The sequence below is a fragment of the Carassius auratus genome, unplaced genomic scaffold, assembly GCF_003368295.1.
Source record: "Carassius auratus strain Wakin unplaced genomic scaffold, ASM336829v1 scaf_tig00216365, whole genome shotgun sequence".
Lineage (NCBI taxonomy): Eukaryota > Metazoa > Chordata > Actinopteri > Cypriniformes > Cyprinidae > Carassius > Carassius auratus.
In genome coordinates, this window is record NW_020528528.1 from 222,488 (window position 1) to 236,429 (window position 13,942).

General features: G+C 38.4%; 1 protein-coding gene and 1 pseudogene across 1 annotated transcript; both read right to left on the reverse strand.

The window, feature by feature from the left end:
* Window positions 1-1,532: 1,532 nt before the first annotated feature.
* On the reverse strand, window positions 1,533-5,744 carry LOC113097681 (BTB/POZ domain-containing protein KCTD20-like). Its single transcript, XM_026262944.1, has 8 exons — window positions 5,638-5,744; window positions 4,612-4,678; window positions 4,364-4,532; window positions 3,987-4,089; window positions 3,785-3,905; window positions 3,504-3,701; window positions 3,065-3,175; window positions 1,533-2,432 (listed from the first exon to the last, which is right to left on the reverse strand). Exons 2-8 carry the CDS (start codon window positions 4,655-4,657, stop codon window positions 2,158-2,160), a joined length of 1,023 nt encoding a protein of 340 aa, XP_026118729.1. The 5' UTR covers window positions 4,658-4,678; window positions 5,638-5,744; the 3' UTR covers window positions 1,533-2,157.
* A 70-nt stretch (window positions 5,745-5,814) lies between these two features.
* On the reverse strand, window positions 5,815-13,935 carry LOC113097682 (dihydropyridine-sensitive L-type skeletal muscle calcium channel subunit alpha-1-like; annotated as a pseudogene).
* Between the last annotated feature and the right edge of the window lie 7 nt (window positions 13,936-13,942).

A 13,942-nucleotide genomic window follows, 5' to 3' on the forward strand; every position in this document is an offset into this window, starting at 1 on the left:
TTTTTTATTAAAAACCGTTTTAAAGCATGAAGCCACGTTAAGCGTTTTCCTCCCGCAGAAAACCGTTATGAACGCGTTAGTATTGTGGTTAATCTGTATGGCTGTACATGGTATGATTTATTAACAGTGTTCATTGAATTTGATCATTAAAAAAACAGCCTCGTTAAGCGTTGTATAATTTCTAATTAAGAGCCGTGTCTAAAACACTAGCGAACAAATCATTAATCAACACTTGGCTTGGTTTTCACCTTTATATTCTCGCCTGAAGATCACCACAATCCAGTTTTTAGGCTCTTTTTCAATAAACGCGTCACTTTTGTAACTTTAGCGATTGCGAAAATTAAACTTTTTTTTTTACTACTACAAATAAAGGCCTAAAAAATCATGGTTATTGTAATTAAATCATGGAAACCACTAATTAATCACGGTCTTGCTGCACTAACCGTAGTTTAACCGCGGTTTTGTAATAAAACTACAGTTATACAAATGCTAGTCAATACACGCACAAAAATATGTTTGCTACACTTTTACTATAATAAAACCAGGATTATTTTTTATTTATTTTGGTCACACTACCTTTCAGAGGTTAAGATTTATACGTTTTTTACAATACTGATCTTTTGGATCTTTATATTCATCAAATAATCCTGTAAAAAAGGTAGTCAGCTGTTTTTAATAATAGTAATAATAATGATAATACTTTTTGAGCAGCAAATCATCATATTAGAGTGATTTCAGAAGGACACTGAAGACTGGAGAAATTATGCTGAGAATTCAGCGCTGCGTCATAGAAATAAATTACACTTTAATATATAATCAAACACAAAGCATTTATTTTAAATGGTAAAAATATTTCACAATATTAGTGTTTTTACTGTGCTTTGGATCAAATAAATCCAGGTTTGGTGAGCAGAACCTGTATTTTGTGCCTTATAACATCATTTTCAGGGCTAGAAAGCCTCACGTTTGTCCATCAGCAGATTATAGTTTAGTATTTTGACACGTTATGGGTGCCGCCCTTCATATCCTGAGATGTGACTGCTGCTCATGGACTCATGGATCATGTCTGGCACGATCGGTCGATTCCTCTCATCATCTGTGTTGCATGCAAACCTTATATTTTAATAGCAGTTTCTTGGAAAAAGACTCCCCTGTTTTCATTTTTTTTTCTCTCATCTTGCATGCGGTGCATCATTAAATATTTGTATATTGATATTTAAACGTTTTTAATTGTATCTGCCGAGCTGTTTTTGTAATGTTCTCTTTTTTCTTATAATTAAATGCAATAAAAATGTTACATGCTTTTAAATTCACTTTTTTAATTGCAAAAAAAGTTTTGGGGTCAATTAATGAAAATATAAAACTAGTTATGTCTCTATACTGGTCAAAAGTTTGGAGTAATTATGATTTTATTAATGTTTTTGGAAAAATGTACAGCATATCAGCATATTAGTATGATTTCTGAAGGACACTGAAGCTGAAAATTCAGCTTTGATCACAGAAAATAAATTACATTTTACATTACATTCACATAGAAAACAGCTATTTTACCTTGTGATAATATTTACTGGATTTTATTGTGTTTTTTAATCCAAGAAATTCAGCCTTGGTGAGCAGAAAAACGAAAACCTAGGAGAAAAACATTTAAAAAGCGAAATGAATCCAAACTTTTCTGCAGATGCTTTTATTGAAAACCACATAAAAATGATATAAAACGAAGGAAACACTTAAGAAGTGTTTAATAAATTATATTTACACTATTTTCTATCCATCACCTTCACACTAGATGGTGCCGTCGGACTAAAATGATTTCTAAAACAATGCAACAATGCATCTGATCTTTAATAATCTAAAAAGCCCTGAAAAAGTGACTGTTCTTTGATTAACTGGTTATTGATTAAGCAAATATAGTTTCATCCAAAGCCAAATGCAGTGCAGTGATGGCAAGAGCTTGCTCAAGGACACAACGGTGAAAAGATCTCAAGTACTTTTAAGTTCACTGAACCAGTGACGTGGATGAAATGAGTCAAAATTCAAACAAATCAATGGAATGTCTATCTACTCATGAATATGAAATGAGATTCTGAATATTAATCATGACCTCATGAATGTATGAATGAGCTGTATTAGTCTAGTCAGTGTTTCTAGTTCCGTCAGTCATTGGTCGAGGCCGGGAGGGGCGGGGCCATTCAGCCGATCTAGCTCGTCGACCTGCGGGGTGGGCGTGGCTCCGGCCCGCACAGGCCCCTCCCCCATGGCAGTGATGAGATTAGGGACGCTCCTGCTGCGGACGCACTGGAAGTCCACGTGTCTGCTCTTCCCTTCCTCTTTCTCCCAGGACAGCTGGATGAAGGGACGCTGGACGTAGCTGTAGATGACCTCGGACTTCCCACCTGGACGCCGCTTCACCTTCTCCTTACAGGTGGGGTATCCTGAGACGCACAACAGAGTCGAGTCGAGTTCTGGAAGTAAATCTCCATTCGTTTGGTCCGTTCTAATGATGAACCTTTACAGACTTGTTGAGGTTGTTAATCAGTGCTTTATGCTTTTAAGTCCTCATTACACGTTTTTCATAGCTTGCTTTTAAAATAATCGTTTAACGATAGAAAAACTACATTACCCATGATGCTGTGCAGAAAATTCCACCAATTACAATAAATTGGGTCAAAATGGCTTTTAAGCTCCGCCCACTCCAGTTGAAGCTTTTAAAATACTTAAATGTATGTATATGTTTTTTATGTATATGGCATTTCTCACTCAATGATCATTCGCAATGCTTCCAGGGAATGTAGTTCTTTCCAGTTACCAAGTGTTTTTCCCTTTTGTCCAAATTCAAAGTAGTGTTTAGCTTCAAATAAAAGTTTTTACTGTTGTGATTCGCCTTATAGCTGGTTGGATTGCTTCAAGGCCTATAATGCTTTAACAAAATCTTTTTAAAAATGGAAAAGAGCTTCCAAACCCAACAGCACTGAAAATGTTGGTGGCACTAATGCACTCTATAAGGTTTTGTGTTGTGTTTGAATGAATCGTATGGATGTCCCTGTGTGTGTGTGTGTGTGTTTACCCTCGATCCCGATGCGAATGTTTTTCAGGCCTCGCTCCTTCAGCAGAGCTTTGGCGACGTCTCTGTTCTCGATGAACTTGAAGAAACGGTAGAGTTTGGTGCTGTAGAGGACTTGAGAATCAAGAAAGCAAAATTTGACAGGAACAAAATATTGCATGTAGCAAATCTAAATTACACACATTCAGACGATATAAAGCATACTTTTTAAATGGCTGTAGAGAACATTTCAAACCAAATATGTGACCCTGGAGCACAAAACCAGTCATAAGGGTACATTTTTGGAAATTGAGATTTATACATCATCTGAAAGCCAAATAAACAAGCTTTCCAATTAATATGTTTCCATCCACCTATTTTTAAGTGCATTTTGGCATACAAAACACTGGAGGGAATCGCCAAGATGCATATCAATTCTGAGTTTTTTTAGTTTTTTACTCACTTTGTGAGTTTTCCTCTCCCATCGGCGGAGGGTTGTCGTGATCCCAGTCTACGTTATCGTCGTCCGTCAGGACCACAATGTGGCACTCTCGTTCTCCTTCCTGAGCGCTCGCAACCATCGCCGGGACCAACAGCTCCTCCAGGAACGCCTCGAACTGCCTCCGAGCGCCGTCATTGGACAGCTCGTGCAGGAGAGCACCTGATTGGACGCAATGGTAATGAGGTTGAGCGTTCCTCTAGTTATTTTTGTCGTAAGTACATATGTGTGTGTTTCTGACTCACTGAGGTCTCTGCATCTGACGGTGCTGTAGTCGAAGTTTATACACAGATAGTCACACGCTTCGCGCAGTTCTGCCAAAGACAAGCCCTCCGGACAGTGCAGCACGCCGACACGGTAATAATCCTGGACCAGAGATGATGTTGCGTTGAGTTCGTGTAGAACCAAACCGGCAGTGAACTGAAGGGAATTAGGAAACATACGTACCAGTATTACTCTGAAGATACTGGCACCGATGCCTTCTGCGATCTCATATTCACCTTTAGTGTTTGGTCGCGTGAAACTGTGCTGACGTGCTCGACCGAACATCCTGAGAAAACACACCGAATTAGGTACTTCATCAGGTTTGTAGAAATGTAGCATTTCTACATCAATGTAGCATCAATGGATGCTTAGCAGTGAATGGGTGCCATCAGAATGAGAGTCCAAACAGCTAGTTAAAGTCATCTTAATGCTGGATTTGTTTCATTGATGAGACACTGATACAATGCTACATTTCTCCAAATCTGATGAAGAAACAAACTCACTGCGTGTGAATGTTCTTTTTTGTCTGATCGATTCCTCTAAATGTTTGTGTTCAGTACCTCCCAAGCACTGTGTCCGGGTAAGCTGTGAATACCGCAGGATCCACCACAAAATGAGTCCCGTCCACTACTAGTGTGACCCGGTCATGTGATAAAGGGCGTGGCTGTGCCGGCCACGCCTCCTTTGTGACATCAGCCCCGCCCTCTGCTCCAGCAGTCATCCTGCGGTCTGTAAATTGAGATGTTAAATCACTTTTTGAGATTGTATAATCTGTTCTTCAGTTCTGGAAGTGGTGTTTTAGGTGTACCTGATTGGGACAGGCATGCACCACCTGTCGTGTGCTCCTCCGTCATGATCTCCTGGACACCTGCAGACTGGTAAGACAGTCCATATGGTGAACTACATAATATGTTAAACTCCTTAAGCCCGTCTGACTGACCAATGGGTCCAGCTTAACCCCACAGGCACCCACTAACCCTTTCCAAACCTGCTACACACAGTTATCCAGAGCAAACGTATCTTTAGCCATTTCTTGGAGATGAGAATATGCTGTTAAATATCTGTTTGTTTTTTAATTAACCTTCATGAAACTGCCAACCAGCTTGGCACCATACTGCAATAATAGCATCTTATGTAATACCATAGTACTTTGATATATTTAATAGTACCTAATAGCATATTCACATACTGTACATGTAATTCCACAGAGTTTTATTAAATCACTTTGGTACATGTCCAGTAATCATGGTACTAACAATATAGTTTACCACGATAAATAAAAAGGCTCAATTTGTTGTTAAAAAACATGCAAATACCAGTGATAGATTATGAATAATATAAAGTCCCTGATAGCACGTGCATTATGGAAATGTGTTTTTAGTGCATTGATTACCATTTTTATAACCACAATTGTACATCAAATACTATGGTACATGTAAAAAGACCATGGTTAATTTGTGGTTAACAAGGTTTAACTATAGTAACCATGATTTTTTATTTATTTGAAGTAACCTTGCTGAAAAAAAAAAAACAGTTAACCCCATCACAAAATGTTTAATGGTTGTAATGGTTTTAATGGAAACTGTAATGGTCCCTGTTGGTCTCTACTTGTTAAAACCAATAAATCCTAATGAAATATGACCCAAAAAAGGTTAAAGTTGGTTGTCTTTAATGTTTAATGGTATCTATAGTGGAAACAATTAGAATTTCCTGTTATGTTTCTATTGTTTTGTTGTTGTTGTTGCAGGGAAACCATGGGTAATTTTCTTAAGAGTTAACCTTTTATATAAAAACAAATATATATTCATTAACCTATATAATAGTTGTTACTCACCGGAGAGAGAATCCTCCCGCGCGAAGACACCGGAGACGCGACACAGCGGCGGGAGCGCGCGGATTAACCGACGTTAATCCAATAAAAGCGCGGCGCTCACGTGACGCACAGGGCGGGAAGCGCGCGCTGATCTGATCTGATCTCTGAGGACATCCAACAGCGGTTAAAACGAGTCCATGTTTACAGGTTAATTTAAAACTGGGTCACGAAGACAACTATATAAACAAGTGCTAGTCTCTTTGTATTCGTATTGTTTAAACTGCATTTATTTGTTCTTTGCGACGCGAAAATACAATTTAAAGCATACAGTTGTCTTGAAAGTTATATTAAGACAACACAAACCTTTAAAATTACTTAATCTTTAATAATTATTAAATACACGTCACAGAAAACAGGTGAGTTGAATGTTTTGTATCAAACAATGTTCAGTTTACTCTTTGTCATAATGTTGAGAAATGCTGTATTCACATCAAGTTTGATCACAGTTTTAAATCCAAATCAGTGTAAAATCACCTTAGAAGAGTTGCTTTGAAGGAAAATATGTTGTAAATTAAGTGTAGGCTACATTTAATTTATTCACATTTGTTACACACACACACACACACACACACACATACGTCATGGAAAATCAATGTAAAATCACCTTAGAAGAGGTACTTTTCAAAAATGTTTTGTTGGGAAATATACAGACACACACACACTACGAATCAAAAGTATGGGAACATAATGATTTCTTAAGCTCATCAAGGCTGCATTTATTTGATCAACAATACAGGGAATAAAATAATAATGTGAAATATTATTATAATTTAAAATAAGTGTTTGAGCACATCTGCAGTTGTGGCTCGTGAAACAGTCCTCACAGTTATATCAGAGTCCCAATGGTGACCTGTTTGGCTTGGCCTTAATTAGGCTCCACCAGACGCCTCTGATGATGGCTAGACCTGGCAGTGTGTATTATCTGGACGAGACCCAGGCCTCTTCCTCTTCCTGAACACACACTGTCCTTCACGTTTGTTAAGAACGGCTGCTGATCTCCTCTCGAGCGCGGTGAGATCCATGTGAAGGGCCTCGGCCATCTCTACCTTCGTCACGCACACGAAGCGCCCGTCGCTGGCCAGACTCCCCAAACCTCCGGCGCTCAGAGCCTGACGAACAAAACCAGAAGAATGTGTCAAGTTTAAGATGGTTTTTATTAAATTCTCAGACATCTAAAGGTTTGGTCTCACCTCTTGAATGAGGAACTCGGCTGCACTCACTGGACCGTACTGTCTGGATGCACCGATGCATGATGGGAAATGGAGTTCACGTCTGTTGGAAGATGAGATCTTAGGTGAATATCTTCATGCCCCATCCTACTTTTTTTTGTTTTTCTATTTAATATCCAGTTGAAAATTAATGAAGTAAAATGTGTTAAAAAATCCAATTTTGAGATGATTTTAAAGCTGCAGAGAGCAGTTTTGATTGATTTAATATGACGATTTTCTCATTTAAAACCTTTTTCTTATTAATACACATCACATTTATCTTTGACTTCATTGTAATTGCAAAGAAACAAATCCCATTATTTACCTTCTTAATGCACATTTATCTTTTTCATAATTGTAAATAATTGAAATTGGAAAGAAAAAAATTATTTTGTTAAATGTAACTTGTGAACGTGATATTTTTGTTGTTTTTAATCCATATTCAACCTCAGACCTAAATTAAATCGAAAACTAAGATGGTTAAATAGGGTTGTTTACCTTTACTTAATACACATTTGGCTTCGACTTCCTCATAATTGCTAACAATTACCACTCAAAATTGATCCTATTTACCTCCTTAAAATGCTTTTATTTTTGTTAATCTTCATCCTAACTGCAAAAAAAGTTCTTGCATCAAATGTAGTGTTGTTATTTTCTTGTTAGTGTCTCTTCCTTCGCTCTCACCTCAGTCTGGTGGTGTTATTGTTGGTGTTGGTGTTATTGTTGGTGTTTGTGTTGGTGTGGTAGTGAACATAAGCGCCCGTGGCCTCCGTCTCCTCCGCTCTGCTGTCTGTGATCTGTAGGGGGCGCTGGCTGGTCACTTGGGTGGCCATCGGGGTTCCTCTCTCCATCGTGAACCGATCCACATGGTTTCCAAACAGGCCTCCTGCTCGCTTTTGACCAGAAGAAGAAAGAGGTGAGATGCACGTTTTAATCTTACTCTAGCTAATCTTATCATCTCTGATCTGTTTTATTCTCAACCCACCCTGTAGATCCCCTCCTCTCCGGCCTCGTCCATGGCTCGGTCCATCTCCTCGTCGTTCAGGAGATCTCCAGAAATGGCGCGCTGAAGCTCAGGCGCGGCCTCCTCCTCGATGCTCCTTAGACCAGCCTGAGAGAACGAGAGATTGAGATGATAAATCGCAATGTAGTTGCAATATTGTCAGGGAAGCAAGGTTCAGAGAAACTCCTAATACAAATGCTTTACTGGCAAAATGTGCAGCCCTAATTAAAACGGTCCGATTGAAGGATGAAACGCATGCGGAGATGACGAGACGTGTGACCTGTATCTCCGTGGTGTTCTTGTTCTTCTTGTTGGGCCGGTATCCGTAATATTCCTCCTGGCGCTTCATGAACTTCCTGAAGTGGTCCTGGATCAGGAACGTGGCGTAAAACTTCCCCACTGTTACCTCATCGTCTGTGATTTGGGAAGCATTTAATAATGCCAATATTATTGAGGTTTTCTATTCTGTATCGTCCATTTTATTGGTGATGTTCACATTACCTCCAATTGGTGGAATGACCTGGTCGAGCAGTTTCATACTGGTGCGTTTCCAGATCTTCTTAATAATGGCACGCAGCTCTTCATTAGCCTGCTCAAAATTACCTGATGGATGAATTTATGATTTAATGGGTGAGTATGAAGATCATTTTCATAAATGTATTTCAGATCTGCACCAGCTTACAATTTTCACTCCAAAATTGCTTGTAAATTTCACAAATATTTGCCAATCGAAATAATGCCTCAAACCTTCGGTTTTGATTTTCAGTGCAGTTCTGACCAGAGCGAACAGCGTGGCATTAAACGTCACGGTTCCATCGCTGTTCAGAGGCATGTTCATGGAAATCAGTCTCTGGAAACCAACACAGTAACACCAAGAATTAATGATTATACTGCTATGTGCATATTAATTTGTTTGTGTTGTTAATGTGTCTTACCTTGCAGGCAACACGATGGGGGCAAAACTTTCCGAACCCAAGCGGTGGCTGGATTCTCCGCAGCAGCGTCACGACATCCAGGTGTTTAATGCGCCCCCTACAGAACAACATCAGAATAACACAGATACTCAGATGCATCTCCTGTAAAATCAACCTGAAATCAAACATTTTTAATAGACATTCCTGGTCTTATAGAGAGATAACATCTTTGCACGTGATTGCAAAGAAATAAAATGTAAAATTTAATATCCCATCGAAAAGTGTCCAATTATGGAGTTAGACTAGTGTTATTTGGCTTACGTTGCCTCGGGGTCATATTCAGCCCAGATCTTCTTGAACTCGTCTAAATGATGTGGCCCGAGTATCGACCAATCACGGGTCAGATAGTCAAAGTTGTCCATGATCACAGCAACAAACAAATTAATGATCTGCAAAACACAGAAAGATCGTATTTACGAGTTGAACGCACAAGAATGCCACCAAAAAGTCATAATTTCAAGTGGGATTTCTCCAAGCCCAGAGTTTCTGAGTCGTACATCAACAAAATATATGTTGGATACAATGGATACGCCATTTATATTTTGATAGTTGCATGTACAAAAAAATTCATAATATTGTGCATTCATGATAAAATATATAATGATTCAATTCTTAAATGGGATAGAAACACACCAAAGCAAAAACACCCCAATGTGCATTCTTTATTCCTTATTTTGTACATGTAAATTTCATCTCTCCAACCAAAGTATGAATGCATCTGGCTACAAAATGATGTCTTCCCAACTCATAAATATGAACTCCACTGGAGAACGTGCAAGTTGCTGTGTGATGCATGTTTGAGCGAGAGTGTATACTCACGAGAAAAGCACAGAGCATGTAAAAACTCATGAAGTAGAGAATAGCGAATCCAGAGCCGCAGGTGTACTCCTCTCCAGGCAGGAATTCTGACTTGGGGTCACAACGTTGACCGTACAAACAGCCCAACATGATCTCGTGCCACCCTCGCCTGTGGCACACCTGAGGAACAGATTCGTGTTTTCTCAAACGTGCTCAGAGACTCGTACAGCAGAGAGTTCACGCTTCCTACCTGAACAGCAGTAGAACAGCTTGAGGAAACGTCTGGAAGTTGTTGTTACGGTTGATCACGCTTCCGTCTAATAGTGCGATTTTGCCAAACACCTGACAGAGAACAGGTAGATTATCATTAAACACAACTCTGAATATATGGCACTCATTGTTAGTGTGTTTTTACCTGCATGCCGATGACGGCGTAGATAAAGAACAGCATAACGATGAGAAGAGCCACATATGGCAAAGCCTGAAAAACAAACATTTACATAATGCACTTAAATAAAATGTTTGCTCATCTGCTGTTCGTCTATAGGATGTTTCCTATCTGATGTCAAATATACATCTATCAGATGTGGAGCATCAGACCTGGAATGATTTGATGAAGGTCCACAGCAGGTTGCGAATGCCCTCGAAACGGTTGAGCAGTTTCACCAGACGCATGACACGGAAAAGCCGGAAGAGTGTGATTGATACGCTCATATTCTCAGAGTCCTGAGGAACCAAGAAAATGCTTGAGAATCTGTGGATAACACCGGCATAGATCGTCTTGGTAAGAACACATCGAAGCTTTACTTACTGCAATGGCTTGCATGGGATTCACTTCCTGTAAAGAATTAAAATGTGAGTTAGTGATTAAACTTTCAATCTTGTGAATCCATTTCGGTTGCATTGTTGGATTATTTTTGCCGTCAGAGCTGGGAAGATTACTTACAAGTTGTAATCAGTTTACTGATTCCAAATTACATGACAAACGTTCACTCATCTCTGAGTGAATTTCCACAAAACTGGAGACTTTCTGAGTGTAAATAAACTGCTATTTAAGAAAAGACATTTAAAAGAAAAAAAATAGAATGAGGGGGAATCTATAAATTAAGGTAATGTAATCATGCAATCCATAAAAAAGTAACTGTAGTCTGAATACAAGTATTTTAAAAACATTACAAGTACGTAGATTTTGGAATCTGATTACGTAATCCAGATTACATTCAGTCAGTTCCTACCCAGCTCTGCTTGCAGGGAATAATAACTGTAGATGTGTAATAATAAGAAATGTTTGTAAATATTTACAGAACAGCCAGTGAGACAATATAGTCCACCCTGAGCAGCAAGAGCCGCCTGGAAATAAAGAAAATACCAGAGGAAATGAGTGAAAGCCAATATAAGCGCACTCCCAGTGAATGACACAACAGGTGAAGTCATGTAGAGTCGATTCATTGTGAAACTTACATCAATTTCACTAAGTATGACGTCAACAATACTGCCCACCACGATTATGAAATCAAAGACATTCCAGGGATCCCCGAAGTAACCTACCACAGAGAAACACTTCTTAAAAGCAGTATACTGCGCTTAATCATTTTAAGAAGTAGTGTACCTGGAGCACAAAAGCAGTCATAAATCTGTATATTTGTAGCAATAGCCAACAAATTTTTCATTTATGCCAAAAATCATTAGTATATTAAGTAAAGATCATGTTCCATGAAGATATTTTGTAAATTTCCTACTATGAATATACCAAAACCTAATGTTTGAATAGTGATATTTGGCTAAGAACTTCAATTGGACAACTTTAAAGATTATTTTCTTAAGACTTAGATTTTTTTTTTTTGTGCACCTTCAGATTCCGTATTTCCAAATAGTTGTATCTAAGTGTAACTGACAACTGTTACATAAACCAAATATTTGTAGGTCACACATTAGCAGTTTTCCGGCAGCAGTCTATAAATGGAGGCTCACCTTTGCTTTGAAGGCTCCAAGTTTGAGGATCATTTCTACTGTAAACAGTACAGTGAAGATGACGTTCAGCATGTCTGAAAAGATGGTGATGTGATCTGATTGATTACAGTGCTGAAGGACAAGAAATGAGACCCAGTTAGATTCAAACTAAATATTCAAATAATATGTTTCTTCTGTGATTGTACTCTGTGTTCTCACCTGCATCCCCAGACACATGGTGTTGAGCATGATGAGGAGAAACATCAGGTACTCGAAGTAGCCAAGAAGTGACGATGTACCACACTTTGTACTGATGAGGGTTTTTAGGATGTAGCATCTCAGAGGTCGGGCCTTCAGTGCGTACTGGACACACTGAACCTGCGAAGGTGCATGCAAACACACATTATAATCAGGAATCATGTGACTTCATCTTGCCATTGGTTGAGTCACGCTTGGTACCTGGTTTTTGTCCAGCTCACAGTTTTTATACTCCTGCTCTCCCTGTTCTTGGAAGGTGACGATAACGAAGCCACAAAGATGTTCATTCATGAAGAAGGCGATGAGGATGAGGTAAACGATGAAGAAGATGGAAATCTCAATGCGGTTGTTGTAAATTGGCCAACATTTTCCAAATTCGAGTCGATGGCTTTATACAACAAGCTGCGCACTACGAGGTGCAATATGGAAAATAGTGTTTCAAGCATTTTTCATCAAAAGCTACAACTATACTGCCAAAGGTTATTGGGATGCCAAATTAGAGCAATCAGATTGGACAGGACCCTTTTTCTTTCTATTTTAACATGACGATGCAGTCTGTTATATAAAGCAACGGTTAAACAAAGACTGTTCTACTTTGGGAGTTTAAATGCAGACCTTGAGCCAAAAACCCATCACCAAACACCAATGACTTGACATGCACTATATGGACAAAAGTATTGGCACCCCTTTCTTTAGAACAGAAAAAGGCACTTTGGGAACAGAGATGTAAACATAATTCATTGATTTAAAAATTGTATTTCCATCTCTGTTGTACCAGTTTTGGAATAGTCTAAATGACTGTATTCATATGTACTGAGTTTTTGGCTCAAGGTCTGCATTTAAAGTCAAACTAGACCGGTCAAGTTCTTCCACACTCAATCAATCATTTATTTTTGAACCTTGCCTTATACACAGAGGCATTGTCATGCAAGAATAGAGAAGGGACATGTCCAAACTGTCCCTATAAAATTAGAAGCACACAATTCTATAGAATATCGGTTAACACTTTAGAATACTGTTCCATCATTAGTGAATAACTACACAAGAACACATGAGTAACCCCATTATTAGCAATCTATTAACCACTAGTATCTAACAAGAAACTGTAATTGATGAATAAAGTAAAAGTCTTGAAATGTGGTAGTTCTTCAGTCCATATTAGGGAGTTACCATGCTTTTCACTTTATAATACTAATCCAAGTAATTAGTAGCTCCTTTAGAGCAATCCCTAGACATTACTAGTGGGTTACCATGATCTTCCTTTTAGAATTCATTATGCATAATTCACATTAATTATGAACATCTATACAGTAGTTCTTAGGAGTTATCCAGGATATAGGAAAAAAAAATTAGTTATCGATTAGCTAATAGTGAACTATACCAGTTTAAACTGAGCGCTATTACTTAATAAATCATTAATCAGAGTTTATAGTTTGGTAATAGTAGTTACCACAATGTTAATAGTGCCTAAGTCATTTGTCCCTGTGTAGTTATTCATTAACGACAGAACAGTACTCTAAACTGTCACCAAATATAAATATATGCTTAAACATTAAGATTTGTACTCATGGAAATTACTAAAGTAGTCATATCTGTTAATCAGAAGGGGATGTCCCAATATTTTTGGCAATGTAGTGTATATGAAGACAAATAGAGCTACTGTACAAATGGGAACTGTGCTGGCAAAATGAGTCACAACAAGCAAATAAAAAAAAAAAGCTATTTTTATTTTTTTTTACATTTTATATTAAAAGACCTTCACAATTATGTATGAGTTGTTAGAATTGGACTAAAAAATGACTGAGCTACAACTTTTTGAAGTCGATTGAATCATCAAAGTCAATTTTGAGAGAGTTTTTCACTTATTTTGCATGTAGCTCAAAATTAGCCTTTGTGCATTCACACTCATTTTGCCAGCAATGGTCACAAGTATGAAAGGAAGTTGTTCATGAAAACCTACTCTGGCCAGCCTTCAAAAGTTGACACGGTGAAGAGAGCCAGCATGCCGTTCAGTATGCTGTCAAAGTTTAAGTCACTGTTCATCCATAAACGGTGACCGATCACCATGTCGTGAA